The 27,847-nt window shown below is 33.7% G+C and overlaps 3 protein-coding genes and 3 long non-coding RNA genes across 6 annotated transcripts in view; 2 read left to right on the top strand and 4 right to left on the bottom strand.

The window, feature by feature from the left end:
• The window catches only part of LOC128921898 (uncharacterized), a 62,985-nt gene extending 42,912 nt beyond the window's left edge, over positions 1-20,073 (top strand). The window contains exons 3-5 of the long non-coding RNA XR_008471226.1: positions 16,605-16,653; positions 18,225-18,560; positions 19,346-20,073. This is a non-coding gene — a long non-coding RNA (uncharacterized LOC128921898). The remainder of the gene's footprint in view (positions 1-16,604; positions 16,654-18,224; positions 18,561-19,345) is intronic.
• Positions 78-6,475, bottom strand: LOC128921897 (uncharacterized). The gene is made up of 4 exons (XR_008471225.1): positions 6,247-6,475; positions 4,690-6,195; positions 4,544-4,623; positions 78-1,058 (listed from the first exon to the last, which is right to left on the bottom strand). It is a non-coding gene; the product is annotated as an uncharacterized LOC128921897 (long non-coding RNA).
• Positions 2,268-4,537, bottom strand: LOC128921899 (uncharacterized). The gene is made up of 2 exons (XR_008471227.1): positions 3,473-4,537; positions 2,268-3,406 (listed from the first exon to the last, which is right to left on the bottom strand). It is a non-coding gene; the product is annotated as an uncharacterized LOC128921899 (long non-coding RNA).
• On the bottom strand, positions 8,883-12,702 carry LOC105218458 (pyruvate dehydrogenase phosphatase regulatory subunit, mitochondrial). The gene is made up of 7 exons (XM_011194055.3): positions 11,422-12,702; positions 10,789-11,361; positions 10,417-10,714; positions 10,116-10,329; positions 9,900-10,053; positions 9,726-9,841; positions 8,883-9,661 (listed from the first exon to the last, which is right to left on the bottom strand). The coding sequence occupies exons 1-7, from the start codon at positions 12,419-12,421 to the stop codon at positions 9,221-9,223; spliced, it is 2,796 nt and encodes a 931-aa protein (XP_011192357.2). The 5' UTR covers positions 12,422-12,702; the 3' UTR covers positions 8,883-9,220.
• On the top strand, positions 12,998-14,375 carry LOC105218456 (alpha-ketoglutarate-dependent dioxygenase alkB homolog 7, mitochondrial). Its single transcript, XM_011194052.3, has 5 exons — positions 12,998-13,232; positions 13,313-13,488; positions 13,545-13,712; positions 13,784-14,034; positions 14,103-14,375. The coding sequence occupies exons 1-5, from the start codon at positions 13,082-13,084 to the stop codon at positions 14,218-14,220; spliced, it is 864 nt and encodes a 287-aa protein (XP_011192354.1). The 5' UTR covers positions 12,998-13,081; the 3' UTR covers positions 14,221-14,375.
• A 1,494-nt stretch (positions 20,074-21,567) lies between the features above and the next one.
• LOC105219445 (uncharacterized) overlaps positions 21,568-27,847 on the bottom strand; it is a 255,025-nt gene continuing 248,745 nt past the window's right edge. The window contains exon 25 of the mRNA XM_054230853.1: positions 21,568-27,056. Within this exon, the coding sequence (XP_054086828.1) occupies positions 24,129-27,056 (2,928 nt within the window). The 3' untranslated portion in view covers positions 21,568-24,128. The remainder of the gene's footprint in view (positions 27,057-27,847) is intronic.

The following is a 27,847-nucleotide window of genomic DNA, read 5'->3' as shown; positions in this document are numbered from 1 at the left end:
CCGGAATCGCTATCTCGTTTATTTTTGAGAATTTCAAGAATCCCTTCAATTTCCTTGCCGGAGCTCTACAACATACAAGATGTTGGATATTAAAGACTCGATATATCAAATATTCAATAGTAGATCGATTAAGTCGTCAGTCGCACCCAAATTTTATTAAGGTTTCGAAGATTTTATATATGGCAAGTGCTCTAAGATCCCTCCGAGATGCAGATGACTTATATGCGTTTCCTTTTATGCCAGAAATTAAGCCTGATTTTTCTCTGGGTTTCGTAGATTCAGTGTATCTAAGTAATACCCCGCCTCGTCCCACTGTGTTCGCACTGCGCTCGAATTGTGCTGCTCAAACGATTGTGACATGCGCATTCTCTACATACAGTGACGTCACAAAATGTGTGTGTATTTAGCGCTTGAGAAACCAGTTATAGCAAAACCGGCTTCAACAACAACACCACTACCACCAGCAAGTCGAATAACAGTCAAGTTCAGCTTGATTATTGTTTTATCGATTGGGAGTGTTGATGAGAGCGCGCACACTACGTATGTACAACAACAATTGCCAATGCGCACATTTCTGTAGTGTCAAAAACCAGTTTTGCCAGCCAGTTTTGTGACGTCACTAGGCGAAGTGCTGCCGCGGGCAGGTGTAAGCAGCAAAAGTGGTTATTGCAGCGCGTTTGGGTGGGCGCACAGCTATGCAGGTTTTGGGGAAAAAAAATGAAAAAATACAAAAACAACAACAACTTAAAGTGTATGAAATGTTTTTGGCAATGACGATGGCGAATAGTTGATTCAAAATGATGCTGGGTAGCGAACTGGTTTTCATATGCGCGCGCACTGTATTAGTTTGGCTAGCTATTGGGGGGAATGTGTGTATGTATGTATCAAAAATATGTATTTATAACAGCGCCAGCTGACACATAGTATATGAGGCGCTGCGCGTCATAATCGCTTTTGGAGCCAATTGCGTGTGTATGTGTAAGCAGCGAGGCAATGAACGATTGACTGGACACGAATGCGAATGCGAATGCTGCAGAAATCGATAAAAGTGTGTGGAACTGCAAAGAAAACAATAAACAAAACATTAAAAAATAATTCTAGCACAAACTGGAATTGGTTGCCTCTCTGCAATGGCTTAAATTTAGAGAGGGTGTTAAATGGGAGATAGAGAGTGTTTTCTATGGAGAGCGCGTGCAGGTTATTATGTTGCAGGCGCTTACTTACAGGCAGCCGTTAAATAAAAGAACGTTAAAAATGTTGCAAGCGGAAAAGGAGGCGTGTTGCGGCAAGCAAATGCTAAGCGGAAAGTGGCTAAGCGTGATAAATATCTATTCTGATTGGAATTGGAAGCAAATATGTTGGGATTTTCTTTACTATTTGCCAACACACAGCTTGCTATGACCAACAGCGCTGTGGAATACAAATCACTTGTATATTAAAAAAATAATTCAATGCGAACATAACCTTACATTTGAGCCCGGATGGTGCTGTTGGGAGCTTTTTGAAATCCGACTATATAAACACATATATATATTAATAGATTAAATACATAAATATACATAAGTACATGCAGAACTCTCTGTATCCAAGCGCCAATAATGAGGTTTTGCGATAATTTTTACCGCAATTTCGGAAATGCGAATTCAATGAGCACAAATATACATATATAGCGATAATAAAAAAAAAATAGTAAACGCGTGTTCTCTTTAGCAATAAACACTAAATTGGTTGGGAAATTTACTGTTGAAATTTAAAAATATATCAGAAATATCGGAATAAACCAACTAGGATTATAGAAACAGAGTTGGTTTTAAATTACGATAGACATTGACGAGGCAGCCATCATTGGTACGTTCTAGGCACTCATAGAGGGTATCTTTGATCACATCATCCTTCTCTTCTGTCGGGGCGTGGGTGCAAATAAGCGATATGTTGAATAATCTCGCTTTGATGCATATTGTGGCTAGATGTTCATCCACCGGGGTGAATGACAGGACTCGGCGACGGAGTCTGTCTCCCACCACAACTCCTACACCAAATTTGCGCTCCTTTACATGGATGCTGTAATAGATGCCACAAGGATTTACATTCTTCCGTTCTTATCCCGTCCATCGCATTTCTTGGATGGCGGTGTTGTCAGCCTTTACTCTTACGAGGACATCAAACCATCTGAGCAGAGGCACCTTCCCAATTAATGGTTCGGACATTCCAGGTGCATTCCCCTAAATCGTAGTTTGCGGGGTCGTCATCAAAAGGGGGATTTCTCATCCGAGGCTTTCGTCGATTTTTCATTTGTACTTCGTTTTTATGTGGTGGGGCCCAAACCCACCCGCACAGCCGCAGAGCCTTCTCACTTTACCTCGCCTCCAAACGCATGTCTGTTGGCTACCCAGAGGATACATGGTCTAAGGCCGGAAGTCGTGAGCTGCTGAGCCACATGCAAAAGAATTGTTTCTGGTCACTCGAAGGCAGTTTAAAACCATGCTCAATTTTCGAATTTCCACCCGTATATATATAAAATTGACAGTACAAAAAAAAAAATTTAACCTAACCTCAAAAAAATGCTAAAACAGTTGATAGCAAAACATTAACCTAACCTCAAAACATGGCTGAATAATTAATTCCATTATTATTATATCAATAAAATACTTTTTTTTATGGAACTCATTGCACTGCGGGAGTACGCAGGATAAGATCTAAGGTTTTAAGGTTAGCTCTCAAACTTGAAATATAGAAAATGTGCCAGCTAAAGAATTTTTGATACACTGAAATATTTGACGACCTTGACATGCTAATTATTACTGACAACCCGCATAAATGACACCTGCTTTCATTACTTGAAATTCCCCAAATTGTGTACTATTGAACAAATTAACAACTAACAACACCGCTAAGACTCACAGTCATATACAAGTTTAATGCTTCTCATCTCATGCGCCACTCAAAATTACAAATTCGTGCGTCTGCACCATTCACTCATACATACAGATCGTTCTCTAACCATTTGCACCTGTGCAAACATATACAAAAAGAAACAACAATAAACACGTTTAGCTACATGCATGCTTGTAGACCTTGAATACGTAACGGCTTAATATACTTAGCGTACGCTTAGCTTGCTTAATATAGCTAGGCTAACAGTCAGCTAGTGAGTAAATGGAGCGAGTTTTCATTGACGACTCTTTGAAACAACGTAGACAAGACGAAAGAGTGGCACGAGATCCGCAAACAGCTTAGTGACGTCAGTGGACGAGAGTTCAGTTTTAATATATATGTATTTATTATATGGTGATTGTGTGAGTGATCTCACTGGACTGGTTGAATATAAAAAGTGAGGGGGACTGTTATTAATAATAAGGTTTGGGAATTTGTGCCTTAGGGTGCAGAATGTTGGATTCATAGAGACCTCATAAGAGCTTTTTGTGTTAAAAATAGTCAAAAAATAGGTGCAGAATGTTGGATTCATAGAGACCTCATAAGAGCTTTTTGTGTTAAAAATAGTCCAATATCAACTCTAATGACCAAAAATTTTTCAGAACTAATAAATTCTCTCAACAGCTAACATTCTTTTGAAGCCTTACGAAGTAATCCAAACATTTTTATATGAATTCTAGAGTCAGTCCCATTTTTAGGTTAAGTTGTTAAAGTCTATCTCTACTTTATATTTTAAAATTCTCCGTACAGACTTCAATAATTAATTTTTGAGCTCTTAAAATCAATTTAATGATTATTTCCTCATTTAATGCTCAACAAAATCGATTTGTAATGTCAAATCCACTGAAACTTTTCAATGTTAAGCTTATAATAATAACAGTTAAGCGAAGCCAAGGCATTAAGTGAAGCCATGAAACTCAAGTTAACCGTTGCATTTACAATAACAACATAAATGCAAAAGAAAAGGTATGTCCAATGCATTCAGCCTTAATGAGTGAGCAACCAACAACAAAACGAGTCATAGCAGTGGTTATATTATGCCATCAATGCGGAGCGTGAGAGTATTGCTGCTTGCAAAATGAGCCCTTATCTATGTATGTATGTGTGTGCGCATGCATTGCATGCAGAATGTCAGCAACATCGTGCGAAATGCAAAGAAAAGTGACGCAGTGAGAGCCACGAACGTTGGATGGCTGGAGCGCACGCATGAACGAGCAAAAACAATCAGCAATGAATTGCAAGCATTTCAAACCAGTTGCTGTTGTTATTGTTGTTAAAATTGCGTATAACCGCAAACATTTGCCAGCGTATTATAGTTGTTGCAATTGTTGTTGCTGCTGCTGCCATGCCAGCCCACAAATGGCAAGTACAAGTTCATCTACCTTAGAATGTCAGCGGTAACGTGCGGCGCGAGAGACGTGTGAAAAGACTAAATTATACATAATTTGCACTGCATTCTCTGCAATGCACTGCGTGGCTGCGAAAGTGTAGCTGCAACTAGTGTACCAACAACTGCAACTAATAATGTTTGTGGACTGCAGTCAATTGCACTGTCCAGCTTAGTTGTTGTAAATTTTCTGTATATTACTTCTTATGCACATATACATACTCGTTATTGCTGTTGATGTTGTTGTTGTTAAATTTTAATTAATAATTTAATTTGCATTGATTTGTGTTTCATTGAGGAAGCTACGAAAGAGAGAGAGATATCGATTAGAAAATATAGAGAATAAAATAGTAATAGAGGATACATACATACACACACAAATATTGCAGACTTGCGGTAAATTAGTTTTAATAAACAACAAAAACATCTCCAAAATCTGAGCTTACACTGGGACTGCATGCTCTAGATTGCAATTTGAGCATAACATAGACTTTAAATAATGGAAGATTTGATTTTTAGAGTACTATAGTTCAAAACCAATCTCATAATATAAAATAATTAAAGGACTTCAAATATTTCCAATATATCAATATTTAGATTAAGATTTCTAAAATAGTATGTGGAAGGTATTATATAGGTTAGAACCGAGCGCCTTGGTAGAGTTATTTACTTTATTTTGTCCTATTTTCTCAGTATTTACTTAGATAACTTAAATAGCTTAAAATGAAAAATATACCCACTGTAGATGTTTCCCTCTTCTACATACAGATATTCCCTTAAATAATGAAGGTGTGTACATAAGAATAGAAATTTGAAGTGTTAACTTCTACCTTCCACCTTAACTGCCATTCGTGATTTACTATTTTTACTACACCTATTGTCTTCGTCGGCACCCATTCTGATATTTTGTTTTTGTTGTGTACGTGAAAAACGACAAAAACACACGCGCATATATACTTTGATATTGTAGACATAAAAAAGTCTGCCCACCCATTGCACCCACTGCTAGTGCAACCCCATTTGTGCACCGGAAGTGTCCTATGTATGAAGCGCATGCGCTGCACAAAGAGCGGGGGTTGCTTGGAGCAGGTATATATATGTAGCTGGTTTACACGACAAGTAGATACATTTTTGCATGCCATTTCTTGCTATTACGTTGCTATTGTTGTGCTGCAGCACATATGTATACGTTGCGTTCGACTGCGCTGGGAATATCGATCGCATGTCCTTAATCCAATACATACATATTTTCCACATTTGTATACGCGTAAAAAGTTGGCCATGGTCTGGGACACTTTATATGAGCTCAAATGCATACAAGTGTGCTGCTACACGCATGGCTGAATGTTGAAATTTGTGTATATTGAATATATAGGGTTTATGTAGAGCTTAATCGTTTTGTTTTTAAGTGTAGATTAGTATTTTCTTTTACAGATGCACATAAAAGTAATTTTCGAAGTGTACATATCAAAATTTACGAAATTTCTTAGGTTTGCATTAAAATATATCTTTGCCACGATTAAACTAGTCGCAATCTCTTTGAAAATTGTTCATTAAACTTATTAGAAACAAATTCTTCAACTTGCAACGAAACATCCAAGCTGGATACCACAAATTCCTTAGGTTTGGCTCTATTGACTATAATTACATATGGAATATGGAATGAACTGAATTTTAACGCACGATCACATATAGTTCCCGTCTAATATTGCCTATTTTTTTATAATTATATTTTCGTAGCTGTTGATCCTTTACAACCGTGGTGAGCTGAATTTCAAAGCACGATCACATTTTGTTTCCGTCCAAAAGTTACCTTAAAATTTCTGTGCACATAATTATAAAAGGACCAAGCTTCGAACCTTAAATGCATAAAGCTAATTGGAACATGTAATTTGCAAAAGCCTGGTTCCATTGCTCATACTTACTCTGCACGCTAATTGCAAGACTTTTTAGATTTTTATGAATATTTTCTCCAATAATATCGACTTTCTTTTGTTAGTTGTAATTTAATTTAGAAACTTTGCTTGAATTTATGAAAAGCTTCAATTTATCTCTGGCTTCAATTTAAAATTTCGAATTTTTCATATCCAATTTGAATTTGACATTACGATTTTGACATTTCAATTAGTTGCCATATCGCTTGTATAAACTACTTTCGAAATGCTCAGAAGTTGCCACATTGATTGAAGCAAATAATAATTAAAGTGGTTACTTTTTAGTATGCACCGGAAGAACCCGGTTTTATTTCCGCTTTATATTGCAACTTAAGTGGCATACAACAAAACTATTTCGTATATATTCAAATAATTTACAACAACAATAACAAAATATAGTTAAATTGTGTTGTTTTATAATATTTTAAAGTATTTTAAAAATTAAAATCGGCACAACCGGTTTTTTAAATTCATAAAACACCGGAACTGTTTGGCAACACTTCCGGCGTGCAAATCTGCAAATACCGCTAATTTTACAACAACACTGCGGCGATGGTATACATAATTTTTCAGTGATCATGAAATTTTCTAAAACTCTAGTTCCTGCGCAATTTACACAAAATTTGCATAAAACTGCTTAAAATGTTAATAAACCTTACAAATAGTATTTATTGGATATATGTATATAAGCAAATGTGCATATGTATGCGCAAAAGTATTTACAATTAGTCTTCGAGGGAGTGTATAAGCTACAAATGTACGTACATATATATGTAAGTATGTAACTTTTGCGCTGCCTACGTGCCTTCCCTTAAAGTGTACGCTATTTATAGGCAAACATTTCCGCGACATATTGCTGACTTTCCAAACCCTCAACCAACAGAACTCCAACACTTTTATGGCGCGCGACTGCGCTCCAGCTATGTATACCAACTAATTCAGCGGGTGTTCCTTATATGTGAGTACAAAGTGGGTGCGCATACACATACCTAGATCTTAGTGGATACATACTTTCATTACACCCAGGATTTTTGGCGCGTTTTCATTGCTTTGCATTTTACATAATATAAACAAATAGGTAAATGTTTATTTACAATTGAGTCATGTAGCACGCATGTGGCTTCAGGTCGCTGTGCTGACTAAACACGCTATATACTTGTATGCTTATACTATATGCGTGTATATATGTATGTAGATGGCTGACCTGTGACTGTCTGCCGCATTGCTATTTGGGTGGGGGAGCGCCAGTTTTTATATGCACATTTGTATATATATAGTTTCGAGTATAGAGAATTTTTCCGGGTCTGACGAGCAATGTGTCGTAGTTCAAATACATTTACATACATATAGATGTTGTTGTTTTTACTAACTTGTTAGTATACCAATATTTGGTGCATGCTTTGATGTTGCTGCGCGCAACTCAGCTGCAGTGCCACATCGAAATAGGACAGGGGCACTTGTGGCACAAGGATATTTTTGTGTATATGCTGTATGCTGCGTTTTTACATAATAAGCATGTAGTGGTGTACTGTTATACATAAAATATAAACTGCAGTTTCATTTTTGCATGCATGCATGCATACATACATATATGCCTGACTAAACAAAAATTGTTTAACCTAACTTTTGCCCAGGCATTTTGTGACCTTAAATACATGCATAATTACAACAATAACAAAAATAGTTGTAACAAAAACATTAGTTATACATATATACTTATTCTTATCCATCTGACTTCTTAGAATGTTACAATTTTTAAAAGTATTCTTTTCGAGCTCCGAACGTCGACATGTTTTATGAGTAGCCTTTTCAAGCTACCAAAAATCAAAAATCACATTTACAATAATTTTTATATCCATTTTAAAAGTCAAAAAGTCTTTTCCTACTTTTTTACAAACATTTTTATATTTATTTTCACAAATGTATATGAGCAAACATGTGAGGTTAGGAACAAATTATATAAATATCTAAATTTTTTACAATTTTAATGCTTTAATATATTTAAACTAAGGAAGGATTTTCAAATAGTTAGGTTATAATAACATTTTTATGTTATTTTTTTTATAAATCAAATGCTAATAGCAATACAAATGCTAATAGCTTGGCTCAGCTAAGTTATTCGACATTTTTAAGTATATAATTCCAGTAAATAATTTTTTTATACAATTTTGATTATACAGTTCATTTTTTTTTGGTTTTTAAACAACTTTTTCGTGCTTCAAACAAAGCACACTTATTTTCATATACATATATACATGTGTTGACTTTTATAAACATTTATTTAGCAAAATGCTTAAATATTTATTTAAATATTTTTCCAATTAATTGCATTGTGTTGTTTTAATTGATTTAAATTTAATTGTTTATATCAAATATGTGCTGATTGTTACATTTTTTGTTATACAAAGTTTTTAAATTTACTTTTTTTTATAAATGCAGTATTCTTTTCAGACTTTTTTTTGATACCAATAATGCTTGAGTTGCACAACAGTTATTAAACAATACATACATACATACATATGTACATATATAAGTGATTAGTTCGTTGTATTAATTAATTTCTTGAGCATAAACTCAGTGTTTGAGATTACCAAATATCAATATTATTACGCAACAAATATTTCCAATATTTTTACAACACATAAATATATATTTGTGATGAATGTCATACTAAGCACATTAATAAAATAATAATTATAACAAACTAAATGGAGCGCATAATATCATTAAACGCGCCTAAGTCAGCTAATAACAATAAAAGTGTAACATTTACAGTTAACTCGAAAATTAATAAGAGTGCAACAAAAAAATCAATATTTAATAAATGTGCAACAAAAAAAAACAACGAAATTAGTGAAATAATGAGTGCAATAAATTAATAAACAAACGTCAAACCTAAAGACACAGTGCAACTACGCGCAAACCGCGACGCTCAGTACTTCGTTTTTGTTGTTGTAACGGTTACTCAGTATTTCGTCTCATAGGATAGCAAATCGGCCTGCCCTTGCTTGTCGCGTGTCGCATGATATGCCTCACGCTCCTTGTCGGGGAATTTCGTTGGCAAATTGGGTGAATGCAAATTGACCTTCGCCTCGAAACGCATGCCCGCCACTTCCACTTCATAATGGCCAGAAAGTATATAATCATTAGTAACTGGCAACTCCGTGCCATCTTCGGCGAAATTACGCACAAAACCGAGACAAACTTGTTTCTTGAACGTGAAGCCATAACCTGTGGTAGTGGTCATGCCCACATATTTGCCATCACGATAAATCGGTTCGCCACCCCAGCACCATAAATCGACCTCATGATCGTGATCGTTCAGTAGCAGCTGCACATACATGCGTTTAACGCCTTCTTCGCGTTGCTTGAGCAGCGCATCGCGTCCAATGAAATTTATGGGTTTCTGTGTGGGGAAAAAGTTAAAATTTAAAATTAAAAAATGTGAAAATTTAAATTTAAATACCGACATTTAATTTGACGCGCCAGCTGCGTCCGCACTCCAACGGTGTGGTGAATGTGTCCAAATCCTGTCCCCAGAACGCATAGAATTTCTCAATGCGCAATGTGCGTGTGGCATAGTAGCCTAACAGCAATGCATTAGTGTGTTTATAACAAAAAAAAAAATCAAAATTTGTATTTACCTGCATGGTGAATGCCGAATTTCTGTCCCGCCTGATACAGCCGCGTGTACACATGCAGCGCAAATTCATTTGGTATATACAAAACATAACCTAATTCGCCGGTATGTGTTATATTTAGCACGCGTATACCGTTAGCTAAGCCAACATCGAGTTCCTGTGTTGTCAAAAAATACAAAAATTAACAATCATCAATTTTTAACACCACCCTGTACTCACTTTATAGGTGAAAAATGGAAAGTTCTTTGGTGTCAAGTCTGTATCGGTCAATTCGGAGAGCAGAATGCGTGTATATGGTCCCAGTATGCAAATTGCCGTGTACATCGAGGTCACATCGGCCACATTGACGCCGGATCGCAAATGATTTGGCATGTGTTTGCGTATCCAGGTGATGGAGCGCGTTTGCTGCACTGTTGGCGCAATCATCATGTAGCTAAAAATAATAGTAACAATTTTATTTTTCACTTGCTGACAGCTGCTACTACGAATTAGATTTAAAATGGTCGCATATTCTACTCACTGTCGCTCTGAGAGTCGCGCAATTGAACAGTCATTCTCATAGCCACCCAAATGGTTCTGCATGCCTGTGTGTATAATTGCACCCACCGGCACATCGACATCATTGGAACAGAGATATTGCAGCAAGTCGACAACTTCGTGTCCCTTCGACCATAGATCATATTTGGTGAACGAACTATAGTCGGCGATGCCGATACGCTCGCGACAGGCATTGTACTCGTTGGCGACATGATCGAACCATGGCGGTTTGCCGAAAGTTTTCGTTTCGGCGGTGCGGAAGCGTGTTATGCCAAACTCGTCTGCAAGTTAAAAAAAAAAATATTAAATTAAAAAAAAAAAGAAAACAATTTAATATTTTTTAGTTTCTACACACCCTTCTTATCGTTCGGATCGAAAAAGTTTGGACGCTCATAACCCATGGTTTGGCCAAAAACAGCGCCTGCTTCTTTGAGCGCCGGGTAAATGGGCGACATGCGTAGATTGCGTCCCGTCTTGAATTCATGAAATGGATAATTGATTTCAAAGTGTTTGCCCGGCACCTCTTTGCAGCGATCACGTAGGAATTTACGATTATTATGTAGGCCCAAAAAGCGACTGATATCCAATATATGTAGATCCAAGTATGTCGTGCCGGTCACTATTAAATCGGCGAGCGCACGTCCAACGCCACCAGCTGCTGAAACGCCAATCGTTTTCATGCCCGCCGACACATAGTAATTTTGTATTTCAGGCGCTTCACCCAAAATCCATTTGCAATCGGGCGAAAACGCTTCCAGCGAGTTGGTGAGGCGATCGAGTAGCGATGACTTTAGCATTGGCACGCGATGCAGCAACTCGTCGAGCATGCTGTGAAAGTGATCCCAATCGGGCGGTAGCTCGCGTTCCTTCTGCGATAGCGGTATGATGCCGTCTTCGTACAGCATTTTTGCTTCGCGCTCAAAACCGCCTAAATTTATGTTAAATAACAGTTTAATAAAAAATAATTATTATTTTTTAACACACACACCTGCTAGTATGCGTCCATTGCGCTCGCGGAAGTACACACCACCATCGTAATCGCGCACGAACGGCGTCGTTGGATCGAGTCCCTCAATCGGTTTCGTATGCAAGTAGTGATGTTCCACTGCTTTCAGCGGCACTTTCACCTGTGGCGTTGATAGCGTACCCACACCGCGCGCCCAGAACCCAGTACAATTGACAAAGAAGTCACACAGCACATCACCGGCCGACGTTTCGATACGACTCACTTTACCGTGCGCACTGTTGATCTTCTGCACTGCACATTGCTCCACCACCTGCACACCCAAACGACGCGCCTCCTCAGCGAATGAGAGACAAACTTGATGTGGATCACACACACCATCTTCGGGTATCCACAAACCACCAGCCAGATCGCTTGTCTCAATGAGCGGACAACGTTCCTTACATTGCTCGGGTGTTAATATCTCACAATTGATACCCCAAGCACGTCCCTGCGAGCGCATGCGATGGAAAGCGGTCATACGATCGAAAGTGCGTGCCAAATTCAAGCTACCGACTGGCTGCCAACCTGTTTGCAGTCCCTGTTCCGTTAGCGATTTAATCAAGTCAATTGAGTATTCGGCCAACTTTAATTCCGTGTAGCTGGGCTCGAAGCGACCAGCCAAACCGCTAGCGGCCCATGGATTGCCACCACCCACTTTATCCTGTTCAATGAGTATGGTGTCTTTGCCCCAGCCCAGCAGCGCCAGGTGGTAGGCTAGCGATGCACCCACAGTGCCACCGCCACATATAACGACACGCGCCTGTTCCGGCAGCTTGATCATGGTTGCAACACTATCCGGCTCGTGTGGCTTGAATTTACGCTTTCGCAGCACATTTGCTTGCGTGGGATCACCGGAGTCGGCTTGCTGTTGGAGCGCGCATACTGTGGTGGAGCGTGGTGTGCGTGCAGCGAGTAGCTGTTGATAACGCCAGGATACGGATATTTTGGCGGCTAAGCTGCGGCCAGCTTGTATATGTAGCATGCTGTGTGCTGATTTTCTTGGTTTTCCACTTAATTGACACGACGCAAATAAACAGCGTACATTTGTAGCTTATAAACAGCAAGCTAGCAAATATTTATTTTACGTAAAACTTTCGTTACTTTATTATTTTATTAGAAGCGAAACAACTTATATACGTTTTTTCTTGCTTTAGAAAAGTGCAAATATATTTTTAATTGCTTATGGAAAAAAATTGTAATTATTTTCGTTATGGTTACTAAAAATAGTAGACAACTGCAAACAGCTGACTGCGAAATAGACAGTTCTGACAGCCAAAACAATAACAGAGAGAAATAACAAAAACAGAGCGAACGGTTTTGTTGCCGGCAACAAGCAGAGTTGCCAGTTTAAGTAAATAAGAAATTGAAAGCGAATTAAAAGTTTTGTTTAGCAAATATATTTTATGTAGTAAATTACTAAAAAGTGTGTAAATATATGTATTTGTTGTGTAAATATGAATTTAATAACATTTTGTGTGCAAATACTTCCAAACAATTTAATAATGTCTTGGATACGACAACCCTACATCGCTTATCAAATTCATAGCAGCTGTTAACAACAGTGCTTTCAAAAATGTGCAAAAGTTAAATTAAATAGTGCAAATAGTTAATTTTAAAGCAATTGCAGCTAAAAAAATATAAAATGAATTTGCGCCAACTGCAGCAGTGCACAAAAAGTATTCTGCTTTGTTTAAATAACAATAAAGCAATACAAATTAGGCATATAAGCAGCGCAAATTGCTTGCGTCGTTCCTTAGAGCCGGTGCTGGAACGAAATAAAACCGCAACGAAAGGCGAGTAATGATTACATGAATATCAGCACGTATTGCAACAAATACAACAAACAAAACTATAATTCATTTAAATACATTAGTTGACTCGACGCACTTTGAATTCCATGGACAATGGCCAGCGGAGGAACAACAGCGTTTTATCAAAGATCTGCGCTTGCATACAGATTTCATAAGCGCTGAAGAGGAAACACAATTGCTGTCAGAAATCGAGCCTTATATGAAACGATTGCATTATGAGTATGATCACTGGGATGATGTAATGTGTAGCAATATGTGTAATAAACATTAACTAAAATGTATTTAAACGCTTAGGCTATACATGGCTTTCGTGAAACGGAGCGCAAGCAATGGTATCCACACAATCGCGCGGTGCTCGAACGTGTGCGACACACAGCCTTCGATGGTGAGATTATGCCCTATGTGCATATACTGGATTTGGCGGAGGAGGGTGTCATCAAGCCACATGTGGATAGCACAAGGGTATGCGCTTTGTATAAATTTAAGCAATATGCATTTTTATAAATGTTCCTTCAACTTTTATGGCATTTTAGTACTGCGGCAACACCATAGCCGGCATCAGTTTATTGAGCGACAGCGTAATGCGTTTGGTGCGCGTTGATGAGCGTAAATACCAACAAGGTAAGGCTGTGGAGGCGCCCGCGGAGGTTGACAACAGTGACAGTACCGCGGCACAAAATCCAACAGAGCCTGACGATGCCTATCGCAATCGTCCAAAAACCACATTGGAAAATAATTTCTATGTTGACGTGCTGCTGCGTCGTCGCTCTTTGTACATAATGAGGTGCGTGCGTGCATTAAAGCGTCTGTTGTATAATATTAATATTATTTTTTTCTTTTAAACAACATTAGTCACACTTCACGCTATAACTTTACGCATGAAATACTGGGCAACGATATGTCACACTTTCAAGGCCAGCATATTAAAAAGGATCGTCGCATATCGATTATTTGCCGCAATGATCCGTGAAAGTCAGCGTACATCAACTTTGATTTGTTGAACGTGGAGAACTGACAAGGAATTTTTTTTGACGTTTATTATTGTTTTTTAAATTAGTTACTTAGTATAGTGTAAATAAATTATATTTATAAATAAAGAAATTACTGAGTAAATTTCTGAAAGTTGTTGCGCTGTATTATTGCAAAAATAAAGCAAGTTTTTAAAATAAGCTAAACGTTGTATATTTTTTATAAACAATTTTTTTTTTTTAATTAAAAATGTTTTTTTTTTAATATTTTTATTTAAATTTTTTTTTAATATTTTTTTAAATTTTTTTTTAATTTTTTCTTAATTTTTTAAATATATTTTTTTTTAATTTTTTCTGCTTTTTTTAATTTTTTTTATATATTTTTTTAAATTTATTTTAATTTTTTTTATATAATTTTTTAATAAATTCCGTTTGAAATAAAACAACATTTTGTATTTTTTCTTTTTAATTTTTATTAATAATTCACTCTTTATAATAATTTTTTTCACCACTATTTTTCGCACTGAAAACTAAATAAATATATCTTTGTTGACATTTTGTTTATATTAATTATAATTAAGGTTACACTTGCACACTGCTGTATTAAATTGTTACTAATTGTATATATATATATATATGTTTGTAAATGTACTTTTGTATTTTATATAGTTTACGCCTTAGCATATTTTTTTAGTTTTTTTGTTTCCTTTAATTTTTCAGTTTTGGTTTTTCAAATTTACTTTCTTACCAATGCGCACTGCTATTTTAACAAATATTGTTTGTGTATACTATATGCTGCATTTGTTTTTAAATTTTTGTTTGCTATTTTTTATAATTGTTGAAAATATTTAATTAACATTTGTGTTTGTTTACATTTTATTTTGTTTCTGTAATTGTTGCAGCGCAGTTTGTTTTGATGTTGCCAATTAGTTTGCAGTTTACTTTTGCATTTAGTAAATTATTTTGTTAGTAACTTTTAATACTGCAATTAATGTTTTTTTTTAATAATTTTACTTGGCAACTCTTTAAATTTAATTTTTAATTTTTTATAAGTAATTATTTTTATTTTTTTTTATAAATTAATATTTTTTCTCTGTTTTATTTCTTAAATGCATTCGAAATACTTGTCAGTGAAAGTGTGTTCAATTCATTGTATTGTTGTTGTCAATTTATTGTTTTATTTCGCTTGCATTTTATTAGTTCTTATTTTCTGTTTTCTTTTAATTTCTGTTTTCTTTTTGTTTTTGTATTAAAATATTTTTTGCATTTTACTAATATTTTTGTAACATTTGCAACGTAATATTCAAATTGTTTTCAGTTTGTTTGCTTTGCGTTTGGTTTACTGCTTTTTAACGGTTGTTTTCCATATAATTTCGCTAATTTTGTTTTGTAAGTTTTAGTACTGTAATATGCTAATGCTTGCTTTTTTTTTTCATTCATCAATTTATATATGCATTGTTGCAATATTTATAAAATTACTATTTTTCAAGCAATCAAATTTTCAAAATTTCTAATCTATTGTTTTTGGTACTGATATTTTTTCGCTTTCTAATAAGCTTATAATTGCCAATTCTAACTCATTCTAATTTTATTTTGGTTTAATTTTATTTAATATTTTAATTTATTTTATTTTTTTTTATTATTATAAATTGAAATTTAGTGTGAAAATTGATTTTTAAATAAATAAAATATATTTTAATAAAGAATATTAGAGTTTTTGGTATTAATTAATTTTTGGTGTTAATTAATTTTTTGGTATTAATGGAGATAAAAAAAATTTAATATATGTATATTTATAAAAATATAAAAAAAAAAATATTTAAAAAAATATTAAAAATAAAAATTAAAAAAAAATTTTTAAAGAAATTAAATTTTTTAAAAACAAGTTTGCAATAAAAAAATCTCCTTTGAATTACTAACTGATAATTTATTACGATTTCGAGTTTATAACAATCTATTTAATAGCATTTATAATGACTAAATTGCTAAACTCAACTCTGAAGGGATTATATTCACCACTAGAACAAAAAACGCCTAAACTCAATGTTATTGATATTAAATAAATAATTATTAAAATTAAAATAATAAATTTTTTTAGCTCAAAAGACTAAATTTAACATTAATAAAAAAAATTAAAATAAAATAAAAAAAATTATATAACCTCAAAATTTTTTTTCAACTATAAATTATTTAATATATTCTTAAATATTATTTCTACATATTTTTTACTTTACTATATTCTTCTTAAATATTATGTTGCTTAAATCTTCTTATATGGTGTTTTCAAATTTTTTGTAACTAAAATTAATTTTTATTTTTTAATATACTATTTTTTAGTTTTAACTACATTTACTAATTTCCATACTATTTACTCTTCTCTTTCTAGTTGTTCAAAATATAGTACGAAGTGAGTGTGTGAGGTGAAGTCACTTAAGGTAATTTTTTTTGTTAAGTTCGAAAGTGTAAGTGTGTGTGTGTATTTTTCACAGTGTATATAGTAGTAGAGTATAGAGATTTTGTTTTTTAAATTTTTGTTTTGCGTAGAAAGGCACAGAAGAAATTATGTTACGCTCATTTGTAAGTATTTGTAATTGTTTTTATTTAGACTTTTATTTAGTTTTACTATAAACTTTTCATACGAAAAAGGTTTGGCTACACGATCAACGTGCGCAGTCACAGCTTAAAATTTGTGTGTTTCATGTTTATATGTTTGAGAAAGTGAGGTTAGGTTGAATGGCTTTTTATATAGAAAATGAAAATGAAAAATATTTTATTGTAAGTGTATAGTAGATTGCGCGTAAATAAATTTATTTTTTTTTATTGTTGAAAGAAAAATATATAAAAAAATTTTATTTTATAAAAAAAAATAATTAAAAATTTTTTTTAGAATAAATTTTTATAGAATAATTTTTTTTAAAATAATTTTTATAGCATAATTTTTTTTAGAATAATTTTTTTAAATAATATTTTTAGAATAATTTTTGTAAAAAATATTTAGAATAATTTTTAAAAATAATTTTTATAGAATAATTTTTTTTTAAATATTTTTTTTTCAATACATTTTTTTTAATACTTTTTTTTCAGAAATTTTCAATATTTTTCAGTTAAAACTTTGTGTTGTTTGAGCGAAAATCATAACATGAAATTGACAGTTATTTATAGTCGTAAATTTGCAAAATTGTTAACATTTTCACGTTTTTTGCACACTTTTATTAATTTCGAAATTTTTTTCATTTATAGTTTTTTTTCAAAATTTACAAGTTCTAATTCGTTGAATAGCACGCTATAACTATATAGACAGTATATTTTTGTAAGTTGTACAGTTGTATATATATATTTTTTACACATGCGCTACAATTAATTTTTTTTTGTTTTTATAAATTTTTATTTTTTTAATTTTACAAACTTGCTGTAAAAAGTATTTTGTTAGTTATATTTCATTTCATTAGATTTTGTTTAGTGTGTTAAACACATACTATGCTACATTGTTTAAAAAGTTTTCAGAAAAAGGCAATAGTAAGTTGTATATAAAGGTTCAATACATACATACACGCTTTAATACATACATATATCCAGAAAATTCGCTAGATTTCTTTTTTTTTCAAATTTCCTGCTATTATTTACTTAACTAATATACAATTTAGTTTGTCTACATTTTATGAATATCTACAGTAACACGAAACTCTTTGTAGGTATGTTTGTTAGTGTGTGTTTTGCACAAATTCGCTATTATAAAACTTATAACCTCACTTAAATACTTAAAATAGCTTAATTAATTATTTATTTTAGTTTTAAGTTTATGTGCCAGCAGCAGTGAGAAAAACGTACGATACAAGTCCACCTGTACTGACGTGGACTTCTATCGTTTTCCTTTTTCTCATTGCTTCCAGTGTAGTTATGCAATGATTATACAATATTTGTTTATATTTCAACAATAAACTATATTATAATTACAAAAAAATTTAAATTATTTATATTTTAAATATTTTTTCTTAATTTCTTTCAGTGTGTTTCTGTGGCAAGGCTTAATTCGGGGTGACTTTGTGTATGGTAGAAAACGAAGCTTATAGTGTTGAAGCTGCTGTTCTTCATTTAAAGTCGTAATAAAGTAATTTAAAAGACGCAAAACATTAAAAAAATATCACAATTGTGTAAAATAGAACAATAAATATCAATAAAAGTGTTAAATGTGTGTAAAACTAACTTAATTGTGCATAAAAATCAATAACAAAAGCTGTTGTAACGCACTGAAAAGGCTGCAGTGAAAATAACGGACAAATGCATAATCATGTTTGTGCAAGTTTGAACATAAAATGTTTGCAGTAGTTTGCGACAAACAAAGGTAATACAAATGAAAAAATCGAATTGTGTGTGTTTATGCGAAATAAAATGATGCGTAAATGCCGAAATGTGAAAGTGTTAATAAATAGTTAATTAATAAATAAATAATAATTAAATTAATAGAAATAAATAAATAAATAAAAATAAAAAAATAAATAAATGAGTGTGTGCTAAAAAAGTTAAAATAATAAAATTAAAAAGTAAAAATAAAATAAAATTAAAAAATAAAAAAAAATAAAATTAAAAAATAAAAAAAAATAAAATTAAAAAAATAACAAAATTAAAAAAAATAATAAAATTAAAAAAAATAATAAAATAAAAAAATAATAAATTTAAAACATAAAAAAAAATAATAAAGTATTAAATTTTGAATAATTTTTATTTGTTAAAAGCTTCTATGAAAATAACTTATCAATTCTTTTTAAAGAATGCAGAAAATTCGTTAAATTTTTGTTCACAAATTTCTCACTACTAATTACTTATTTATGTTTGTTAGTGTGTTTTGCCAATTTCGCTATAAGCAAACTTATCTCATACCTTAACTACATACTTAAAATAGCTTAATAGTAAATATTTTAGTTTATGTGTTAGCAGCAGTGTGAAAAATGAACGATACAAGTCCACCTGTACTGTCGTGGACTTCTATCGTTTTCTTTTTTCTCGATGCTTCCAGTTAATTTATGTATTTCTTATACGTTAGTTGTTTTACTATAATATGAAACTAAATAGCTAATACAAAAATTGTAATAGATTTTCATTTTAAATTATTCCTTTAATTTTTTTCAGTGTGTTACTGTGGCAAGGTGCAGTTCGAAAGCGCCGTTGTGTGAATGTGGAAAACGAAAAGCTTAAACTCTTGTGAACTCTTGTTTGCATTTAAAGTGGAAATAAATAAATTTAAAACGCGGAAAACTATAAACAAATACCACAATTGTGTAACATTAAACATAAACTATTGATAAGAGTAAAAATTGTGACGGAAATAAGCGTATTATGTATAAATAGTAAACGTAAAAGTTTGAATATATAACTTGGTAAGAGACTGCAGTGAAAATAACGGGAAAATGTTTGTGCAAGTTTGGACATAACATATTTGCTGAAGTTTGAGCAAACAAAACGTATTAAACGAAGAAAAAATGAAACAATTCGAAAATTCGACTTTATTGAAAGTGTTGTGTTAATATAAATATATTAAATAAGTATAAATAAAAAAATGTGTGTGGGAATAAGAAAAGCCCAAAAATATCGTTAATAAAAAATATATCTATATATAAAAAATCAAATAAAATAGTGAGTAAGTGTGTGTCCAAATAGAAAATAGTGAAAATGTAGGTCATGTGTTAATTAAAAAATATGCAAAAAGTTGTAATATAGAAAAAAGAAAAAAAATGTAAGTGATATAAAAGTAGGTCTATGTGGAAATAAGAAAATTAAAAAAATATATCGAAAGTAGTAAAAAAATAAAGTGAAATTTTAAATTTTCCCAAGAAAAAAAAAAGAAAAAAGCAATAAAAGCAAATAAGTGAAAAAAATGTGAAAATATCAATTTTCCTAAGTTAGTGTTAAAAAAAGTAAAAGAGGAAAATAGTGAAAAGGTTAATGTGTGTGTAAATAAGTGCAAAAAAAGTGAAAATTTAAAATTTCCCAAGTTAGGTAGTAAGAAAAAATAAAAAAGTAAAAGAGGAAAAAAGTAAAAAAAATGTAAAAAATAAAAAAGTTTAAATATAAATGTAAGTGTAAATAAGTGTAAAAAGAGGAAATTTTCCCAAATTAGTTAAGAAAAAAAGGTAAAAAATAAAAAAAGAAAGGTGAAAATTTATATTTTCCCAGTCTGTTGAAAATAAAAATGTGTGTTCAAAAAAGGTGAAAATTTAAAATTTCCCGGTTTATTAAAAAAAAGTTCAAAATAAAAAAAGTTAGTTAAAAAAGTAAATTAAAATGTGAAAAATATATATAAAATAGTTGTGTGCGCGAAAAAAGGGCAATTAAAAAAAAGTTGTATGTGAAATCAAAAAAATAAAATTAAAATGAAAAAAACTTAATCAAAAAAAGACGAAAAATATTATAAAAGAAGGACGTAAAAATTTAATAAAAAATAATAATAAATCTCTGCAATAAGGACCACGCGTCGTCTAGCATCAGCGGATATCAAATGAAGCATGAAGGGTAAGTCTCCAAACTTAATTAAACTATTAAAGCACATTTTTTAAATAATATTATTAGTATTTAAGAAATCTGAAATTTTGAGAAAGACCACATTGTGCCTCTAACTGCTCCCTAACTTTTTGCGCTTCTGTATATTTTAGTAAAGCAATCGCATGCTTTTTTATTTATATGTATTCATGCTACTTAGTACGCACCCTTTATAAGGCGTAATGCCCTAAAACCAGTTAAAGTTTTCGATATTTGTGTTGTTTAACACTTTTGAAATGTTTTTTTTTTATAAGATTTCGTCACTAGTTCTTCTAAGGTAATGCAAGCGCTATTTAGATATGTATGAGTACCGTTTCCTAAACTTTTATTTTTTTAAGAGAATTTACTTTGAAAGTCATGTAGTTTTTCATTCACTGTACGGTCAAAATTTTTGAGATAAACGATATCCTATAACATGCATTATTCCTTGTTGGATTTATTACGCGCACATATATCGATTAACTGAGTTATCAATATTTTTAAGAATACTGAATATTTTAATAATCATTAAATTAATTAGTGAAAGCTATGTTTGAACACTTTTTCCAATTGAAAAAAAAAAATATTTTTAATAAAACTTAATTTTGAAAATAAATTGTCTGTCCAGCAGTCATAAATATTTAAATTATTTATTAACAAATGACTTGTGTTGTGCATGTGGTTAACATTTGATTAACTAAAAATAATAATTTTCTATATAAAATGTTTTTAATAATTCAGAAGAATTAAATGGCTTGCAAAATAGTTTTAAAGAAGTTTATGAAAAATTGTTATAAAATAGTTTAAAGAATACTAACGCTCAAACAAACCACGAAACAATAAAAACAAAAACAAAATGCAGTGTTTTGGGATTGTCATTTGTCGAGAATCAGTGTTTATTAAATTCCTTTTCGTATAACAATAGTGTGTTTAGTGTAATTTTTCCATATTTGTTTTTTTTTTTACATAAATTTCATTAGTTATTATATCATTTACTAATTGCGGTTACAAATATTTTTCATTTATTAATTTTTTCAACCGAATATTACTAAATCTTAATTTTTTTGTTTTTGTTTTTTTTTTTGGCGCACAACAACTTCTATTTTACAAATTCTAGTACAACTTACGCCTAAATGTTACACAAATGCGCTAATTTTTAAACAATTTAAATTTTTTACAGTTACTAAATTTTTAATAGTATTTGCTCTACGTTGTATTAATACATTTGTATATATTTGTTTTTGTTATATGTATTTCACTTTTGCTTAAAGATGAGGAAGACGTTTCAGGGAGAAGAAATGCGCTACAAGTTGTTTTTCATTTCTTTTACAAATATATTTTCATTTTTACTATTTTTTAAAATAATTTTTATTATTTTTGAATTATTATATTTAATTATTTCTTTTCTATTAAATTTTATTTTTTTCATTCTTAAATTTGTATGTATTTTTTTTAGGAAAGTTTTCATAGTGTACATAATTTTTGTTTATTTTTTTTTTAATTCTTCATAACAGTTGTGTGTGAGTGACATATCGTTTTCCTTAATCGTTTATCGTTTATCGCTTAACGCTAATATTGCATTTATTTACAAACAATATTTGAATGTGTTTCGTTGACAACAACCGCACATGCTTTCAATACTACACAATAATTGTTGCTAAATTATGTTAGATTTCAAACAAATTTAAATATATTTTATAGTTACGCGTCAGCTTTGTGTTTTTACATGATTTTTGTTATTTCTTTCAACTTTTTAACAATTTTTAATGCTACTTTTGCTTTTAACGCTAACTAAACTTAATTATTAAACATATAATTTCTCTAATTTAATTTTACATATTTGTTTTTGTATTAATTTATGCAATATCTGCAAAATCTGCACCATTTGTTGTTTGTTTGTTTAGGAAAGTTATGCGCACAAGTGTTGCTGCAGTGTTATATAACAACAGTTGTTCAGTTTTGTGGTTGTCAGCAACATTTGCTCTAGCTCAATTAAAATATTTTATTTTTTTTTGTTTAATTCTTTGCAATTTATTTGCATTAATTGGCTCTTTTATAATAATAGTTGCGTTTATATACATATAACTGTAATTAATTAATATTAATTTGTTGCTACATATGTATGTACGTACATACTATATATTATTATGCTAATTCTTCTCAACAACTTTGAGCTATGATTTCTAATCAACATTTTTTACAGCTAATCACAGAGTTGATGATTTTTAGAGACACATTTGCAACATTTACAGTGTTGCATTTACATAACTCTAATATGAAATAATTGTTTTTGTTGTTTTTTTTTCAAAAACAAAATCTTGTTAATAACTGCATTATTTATCTGTACATACATTGTTCTGCATCTTTTACTTAAATCTATAATTTTTTACCTTTTCTATTTACGTTTTTTCGTTGGAAATTTTAATACAGAAAAAAAATTTTTTTTCGAATGTAGTGCTAAAAGTACATAGAAATAGTAGGATAGCTATGAAAATTCCCTAAAAGTTGACACAAGTTCACTAACACAACTACAGTGTTGTATTTTGTAGAGGAAAAAAGTAAAAAAAGTAGTGATAGTGTTCATATCGCAAGATATTCGAATTTGTAGCTAATAAATATTTAAGAAATAATTTTCTTTTTTTCTTTTTGAAAAGTAACTGACTTGCCGGTTTAAAACTCGGCTAAATGTTATCAGACAGATATACTGTTAATGACTGGGTGTGAACTTTGCTAAACTCAACATATACCCCTTTTCTTTTCCGCAGTATACAGTAGTCAAAACTGAGCTTCTGAGAGTGAAAATGTCGCATTTTATCTTTAAATCACTGATTTTAAGCCAACTAAGCATAGCAGGTTGCATACTGTAACCAAAGTATAATTGGTGGCGAACTTTGCTAAATTAAACACATTTTCTTTGCGCTAACGGTTTGCTTATAATTCATTAGTGACATACTATTTGAAGATGTTGAGGTGAAAATTTAATATTTTCTGTTATTTTTGTAAAGTCTAGTGAAAAATTGAAGCTACCAACGCAATTTGCGAACTTCTCAGGGGTGCAAGAAAAAATATTTTAGGAAGCAAATTATTTGTATTGTAGGATAAGACAGCGTGTGTCTTGTTTTGTGGCAGAAAGTGGTATTTGAAGAGTACACTAACATCTTTATAACATACATTGAGTGCTCAAATGTAATTTTTGTATGAAAATGCAAGATTCTTCTAGCTGCTGCATTTCTTCGTACAATTTGGAACTCAAATGTTTCAATTCTTGCGCATAATCTCTAACCACTAAAATTTCCTTTACTTAGCACATAGTACATAAATATTAACTTAAACTACGCACACTACTTACACACATACATACTAGAGCTTATAGTGTATTTAAATTTTTAAATTCCATTTAGCCATCAGTGGAGGAGTGCGGTGACTTCACCAGCAGCAATTCTTTGTAGTCTGAATCCTCATTGCCGCTATTGTCACGCTGATCCATGCGTCTGCGCTCCGATATGATGCGCATTATATCGGCCGAGTCAGATTTGCTTAAAGCGATCTGTTCCACGACCCCAGCTGTAGCGCCATTACCATTGGTGGCGGCGGCCAGGCGATTATTAGCGCCACCGCTACAGCTATTATTGTTCAGTTTGTCGTTATTATTATGCATATTGTTGCCATTACCATTACCACCATTGGCAGCAGTTGTGATGGCATTGCTACTGCTGTTGGACGCATTGCCATCACAGCTGCCTTCGACCACAATGGGCAATAGTAAGGTATTCTCATCCATATCGGGATCTTCGTCGAGCGCTTGTTGTTTGAATAATTGTTTAGTGCTGCCACTACGGCTGCGTGGTGGCATGCTACGCGGCACGGACAATAAGCCGACACCGCGTCCGCTACTCGAACCGCCCACGCTAGACGCACAAGCTTGGTCGGTGGAGAGGGAACGTCCATAGGTGCGACGTGGCGCCGTTACGCTTCCTGGTGGCGGTGGTACACCAGTGTTCGGCAGTGTTGCCGTAGCCGCATTTATTGCTGCTAAGGGTGTCGTTATAGGTGTTGTAGTAATCTTTTCACTGATTACGCTGGCGCTCACAATGCTCAACGCATCGGGGGCGCCACTACTGCGTGCTGCAGCATTTGCTGTCGCCGCAACATCTTCGCTGCGTATGCTACGCACATCATATGTTGAGGAGGGACTACCGCCGCCATCCGATTCAAGCGATTCGAATATGGTGCCACGCCGATAATCGTTGATGTCGCCGCCCCATGGCAGCGAATCGCAACTCATGCGCTTCGATTCGAGTGTGCGTCGTCGTATGGCCTGCTCATCAAGAGAGCGCTCTTTGGCGAGCAGGCCGCGTTTACTACGAAACGCGGTCGAACTGCGACGGCCACGCCGTCCCAGCGCACCTGCGGTCGGTTGAAGTTGGAGTTTTGTATCGAAGCTGTTCTCCGCAGCTGTTGTGTTAAGACGCGCATTGAGCGCTTGTGGTGCGAGTAGTGCACCACTTGCGCCAACACCACCGCTACCACCAGCCGTACCACTGCTGCCAACAGCAGCACCAACACCAGCGCCAATTTGTGTGCCACGTCCCAATTCGGCCAAACCAATGCTATTCGGTTGATTGATATATTGTACGGTTTGACGGCGTCCGGCAATGCCGGCGGCTCTAACACCACCAATACCGATGCCAATGCCGATGCCGCTGCCGCTGAGCACGCTTGGAAATTTCTTATCCAGCGATGGCGTGCTGTAGGTAAAGTTCTTCGGCAACGATTTGATCTTGTTCAGCTGGCGTGCTGGTGGCGGCGGTTGCGGTTGCTGTTCCAACTGCTGGCACAGCTTCTGTTCGCTCTCAAACTCCTGCTCGCGCACAAGTTCACGCTCTAGCTCTACTTCCATGTCCATTTCGTCTTCCATCTGTTTGTGGCTCTCCTCGAGGTGTTTCATCAGTACAGCCACGACGACATTCACCAATACGAACTGCGCCATTAGAACGAATATCACAAAGAATATTGGAGCTATGACCCGGCTAACGCAACAATCGCGTACGCAATCATCCGCATCATCACAGTCCTCTCGCAGTGTATCCTTCATGATGCCGTTCCAGTTGTCGCCAGTCGCTACGCGAAACAATGTGAGGAAAGCCATCCCGAAATTGGCGAAATGTGCATGTTCGCCCAAGCCCTGACATGGATTACGTTCGGAGCATTCAAGCCGACCGAACAGTTCCACACCAAGGGCGGCGAAAATAAAGAAGAGCAAAAAGAAGAGCAGGCCCAAATTGCCGACTTGTGGCAATGCTTGCATAACGGTGTCGAGCAGCGCACGCATACCCTTAGCCATTTTGAGTAGTTTCAGCACACGCGCAATACGCAGTACACGCATTACGCGTATTATCGTCGGATTAATTGGTAGTTTCTGTGTATGCGCATCCTCAAGTATTATACCGAATACCGATAACAGCACAATTCCCACGTCGAGTTGATTCCAACGATCCTTCAAGTAGAGTGACCAACCAAGCGCCAATACTTTCATGCTCGCCTCCAATATGAAGACAGCCGTGAAGAAATAGTTGAAAACTTTCAGCGCGTAGATTAGTCCATCGCGCATACCATAATACTCCATCGCCATGGTGACCACATTCAGACCGATCACAGCGGCTATAGCCAAATCAAAGTATTTCGATGTTACAACATTATGCACGAACATGCGAGTCGGTGAATAGTTGATATAGTAAGGTGGTTCATGCATACGTCTACGTTTCTTTTCCATTTGTAAAGCGCGCTTAGCGGCGCGTCGAATTTTCTCCTCCTTCTCTTGCTCCTCACGACAACGATGGAAATTCTCTACCACCACACCGACAAACATGTTGAGCACGAAGAAACCGACGAGCAAGATGAAAGCAATGAAATAAAGTAGACGCCATTCATTGTAATTGACAATCGGTTGCATATCCTCGCCCACCGCATCCAAACCGGTATACATGATATTCACCCAACCGTCACGTGAGCTCAATACGAACAGCGACATCAACGCATTGCCAAGATCATCGAAATTGTATTTGCGATTCTTCCACTCGTACCCCTGTTCGTAGCAGTCCATTTTCGTGCGTACAGTTTTGATATTCTCACCCTCGCAATAGTAGAATGTGCCCTTGAAGAGTTGCACGCCCAAAATGCCGAATATGATGAAAAATGTACAGCAGATCAGCACGATGTTGCCGATGGGTCGTAGGGACGATAAGAGCGTTTGCACGACTAATTTCAGACCCGGGGCGCGGTTGATCACACGCAGCGGCCGTAGGGAACGAAGTAGTCGAAACACCTACAATGAGATAATGGGGCAAGGTGTTGGACGAGCGATTGGTGCAGAGAGAGTTCGTGAGCAGGAGTGGGGTTTCCAGTGGTTTTATTTAGGATTTTGTTTTTGGTGAGGAGACGTTTTCGGTTAGTATGTATTAGTGTGGAGAAAATAAGGATAATATTTGGCAAATTTTTGTGGAAATAATTATGTAGTGAAAATTAAAGTGGAATTTTCGGTTTTTTATTATCGAGTTTTGATTAGTGGTGAAAATTTGTGTGGTGAATATGGTGAAGTTAATTAAGTTGAAATTTTGTTACATTGGTTCATGAAAATGTAGGGTTATTTGAGATTTATGGTTGGCACGATTATTTCGACAAAATGAGGAAAAGTGTGGTGAATATTTGTAATTTTGTGGTAGGAGCAGATTAAGTAAATATTGTTGTGTTGAATACAAGGAAGTTATATTATTGTGAAGATATTATGTTCAGCCATTTATAGCGCGATAAGTTGGGTTGGAATGTAGGTTTTTAATTTTGTAAAAAGTGTGGTGAATATAAGGAAATTGTTGTAATGGATTATATATAAAGTTTAGTTGATTTATAAGTGGATTTTCGAGATAGTTGCGATTTAGTTTTGGGAATATGTGCGTATAGTTAACAAGGTGGGGAATTCGAGGTGTGTTCAAGGTTCATTTGGTAGTAGGAATAAGGAAATTTCATAACCAATCGTTGCCAGTCCATGAGATATATGTATGAAGAAAAAAGTTTGTAAAAATTAGTAATTATTCAGAATTGTTTACAATTAGAATTATT

The sequence above is a fragment of the Zeugodacus cucurbitae genome, chromosome 5 (assembly GCF_028554725.1).
Source record: "Zeugodacus cucurbitae isolate PBARC_wt_2022May chromosome 5, idZeuCucr1.2, whole genome shotgun sequence".
Classification (NCBI taxonomy): domain Eukaryota; kingdom Metazoa; phylum Arthropoda; class Insecta; order Diptera; family Tephritidae; genus Zeugodacus; species Zeugodacus cucurbitae.
This window is presented reverse-complemented; position numbering and strand designations above follow the sequence as displayed.

Excerpts from the sequence above, each read along its gene's own strand:
- LOC105218458 (XM_011194055.3), bottom strand. The coding sequence starts at position 12,421 with ATGCTACATATACAAGCTGGCCGCAGCTTAGCCGCCAAAATATCCGTA. Across the intron at positions 10,715-10,788 it reads CGATCCGAACGATAAGAAGG|ACGAGTTTGGCATAACACGC; the intron begins GTGTGTAGAAAC and ends TTTAACTTGCAG. Across the intron at positions 9,842-9,899 it reads ATTCGGCATTCACCATGCAG|GCTACTATGCCACACGCACA; the intron begins GTAAATACAAAT and ends CATTGCTGTTAG.
- LOC105218456 (XM_011194052.3), top strand. The coding sequence starts at position 13,082 with ATGAATTTGCGCCAACTGCAGCAGTGCACAAAAAGTATTCTGCTTTGT. Across the intron at positions 13,489-13,544 it reads AGTATGATCACTGGGATGAT|GCTATACATGGCTTTCGTGA; the intron begins GTAATGTGTAGC and ends TTAAACGCTTAG. Across the intron at positions 14,035-14,102 it reads CGCTCTTTGTACATAATGAG|TCACACTTCACGCTATAACT; the intron begins GTGCGTGCGTGC and ends AAACAACATTAG.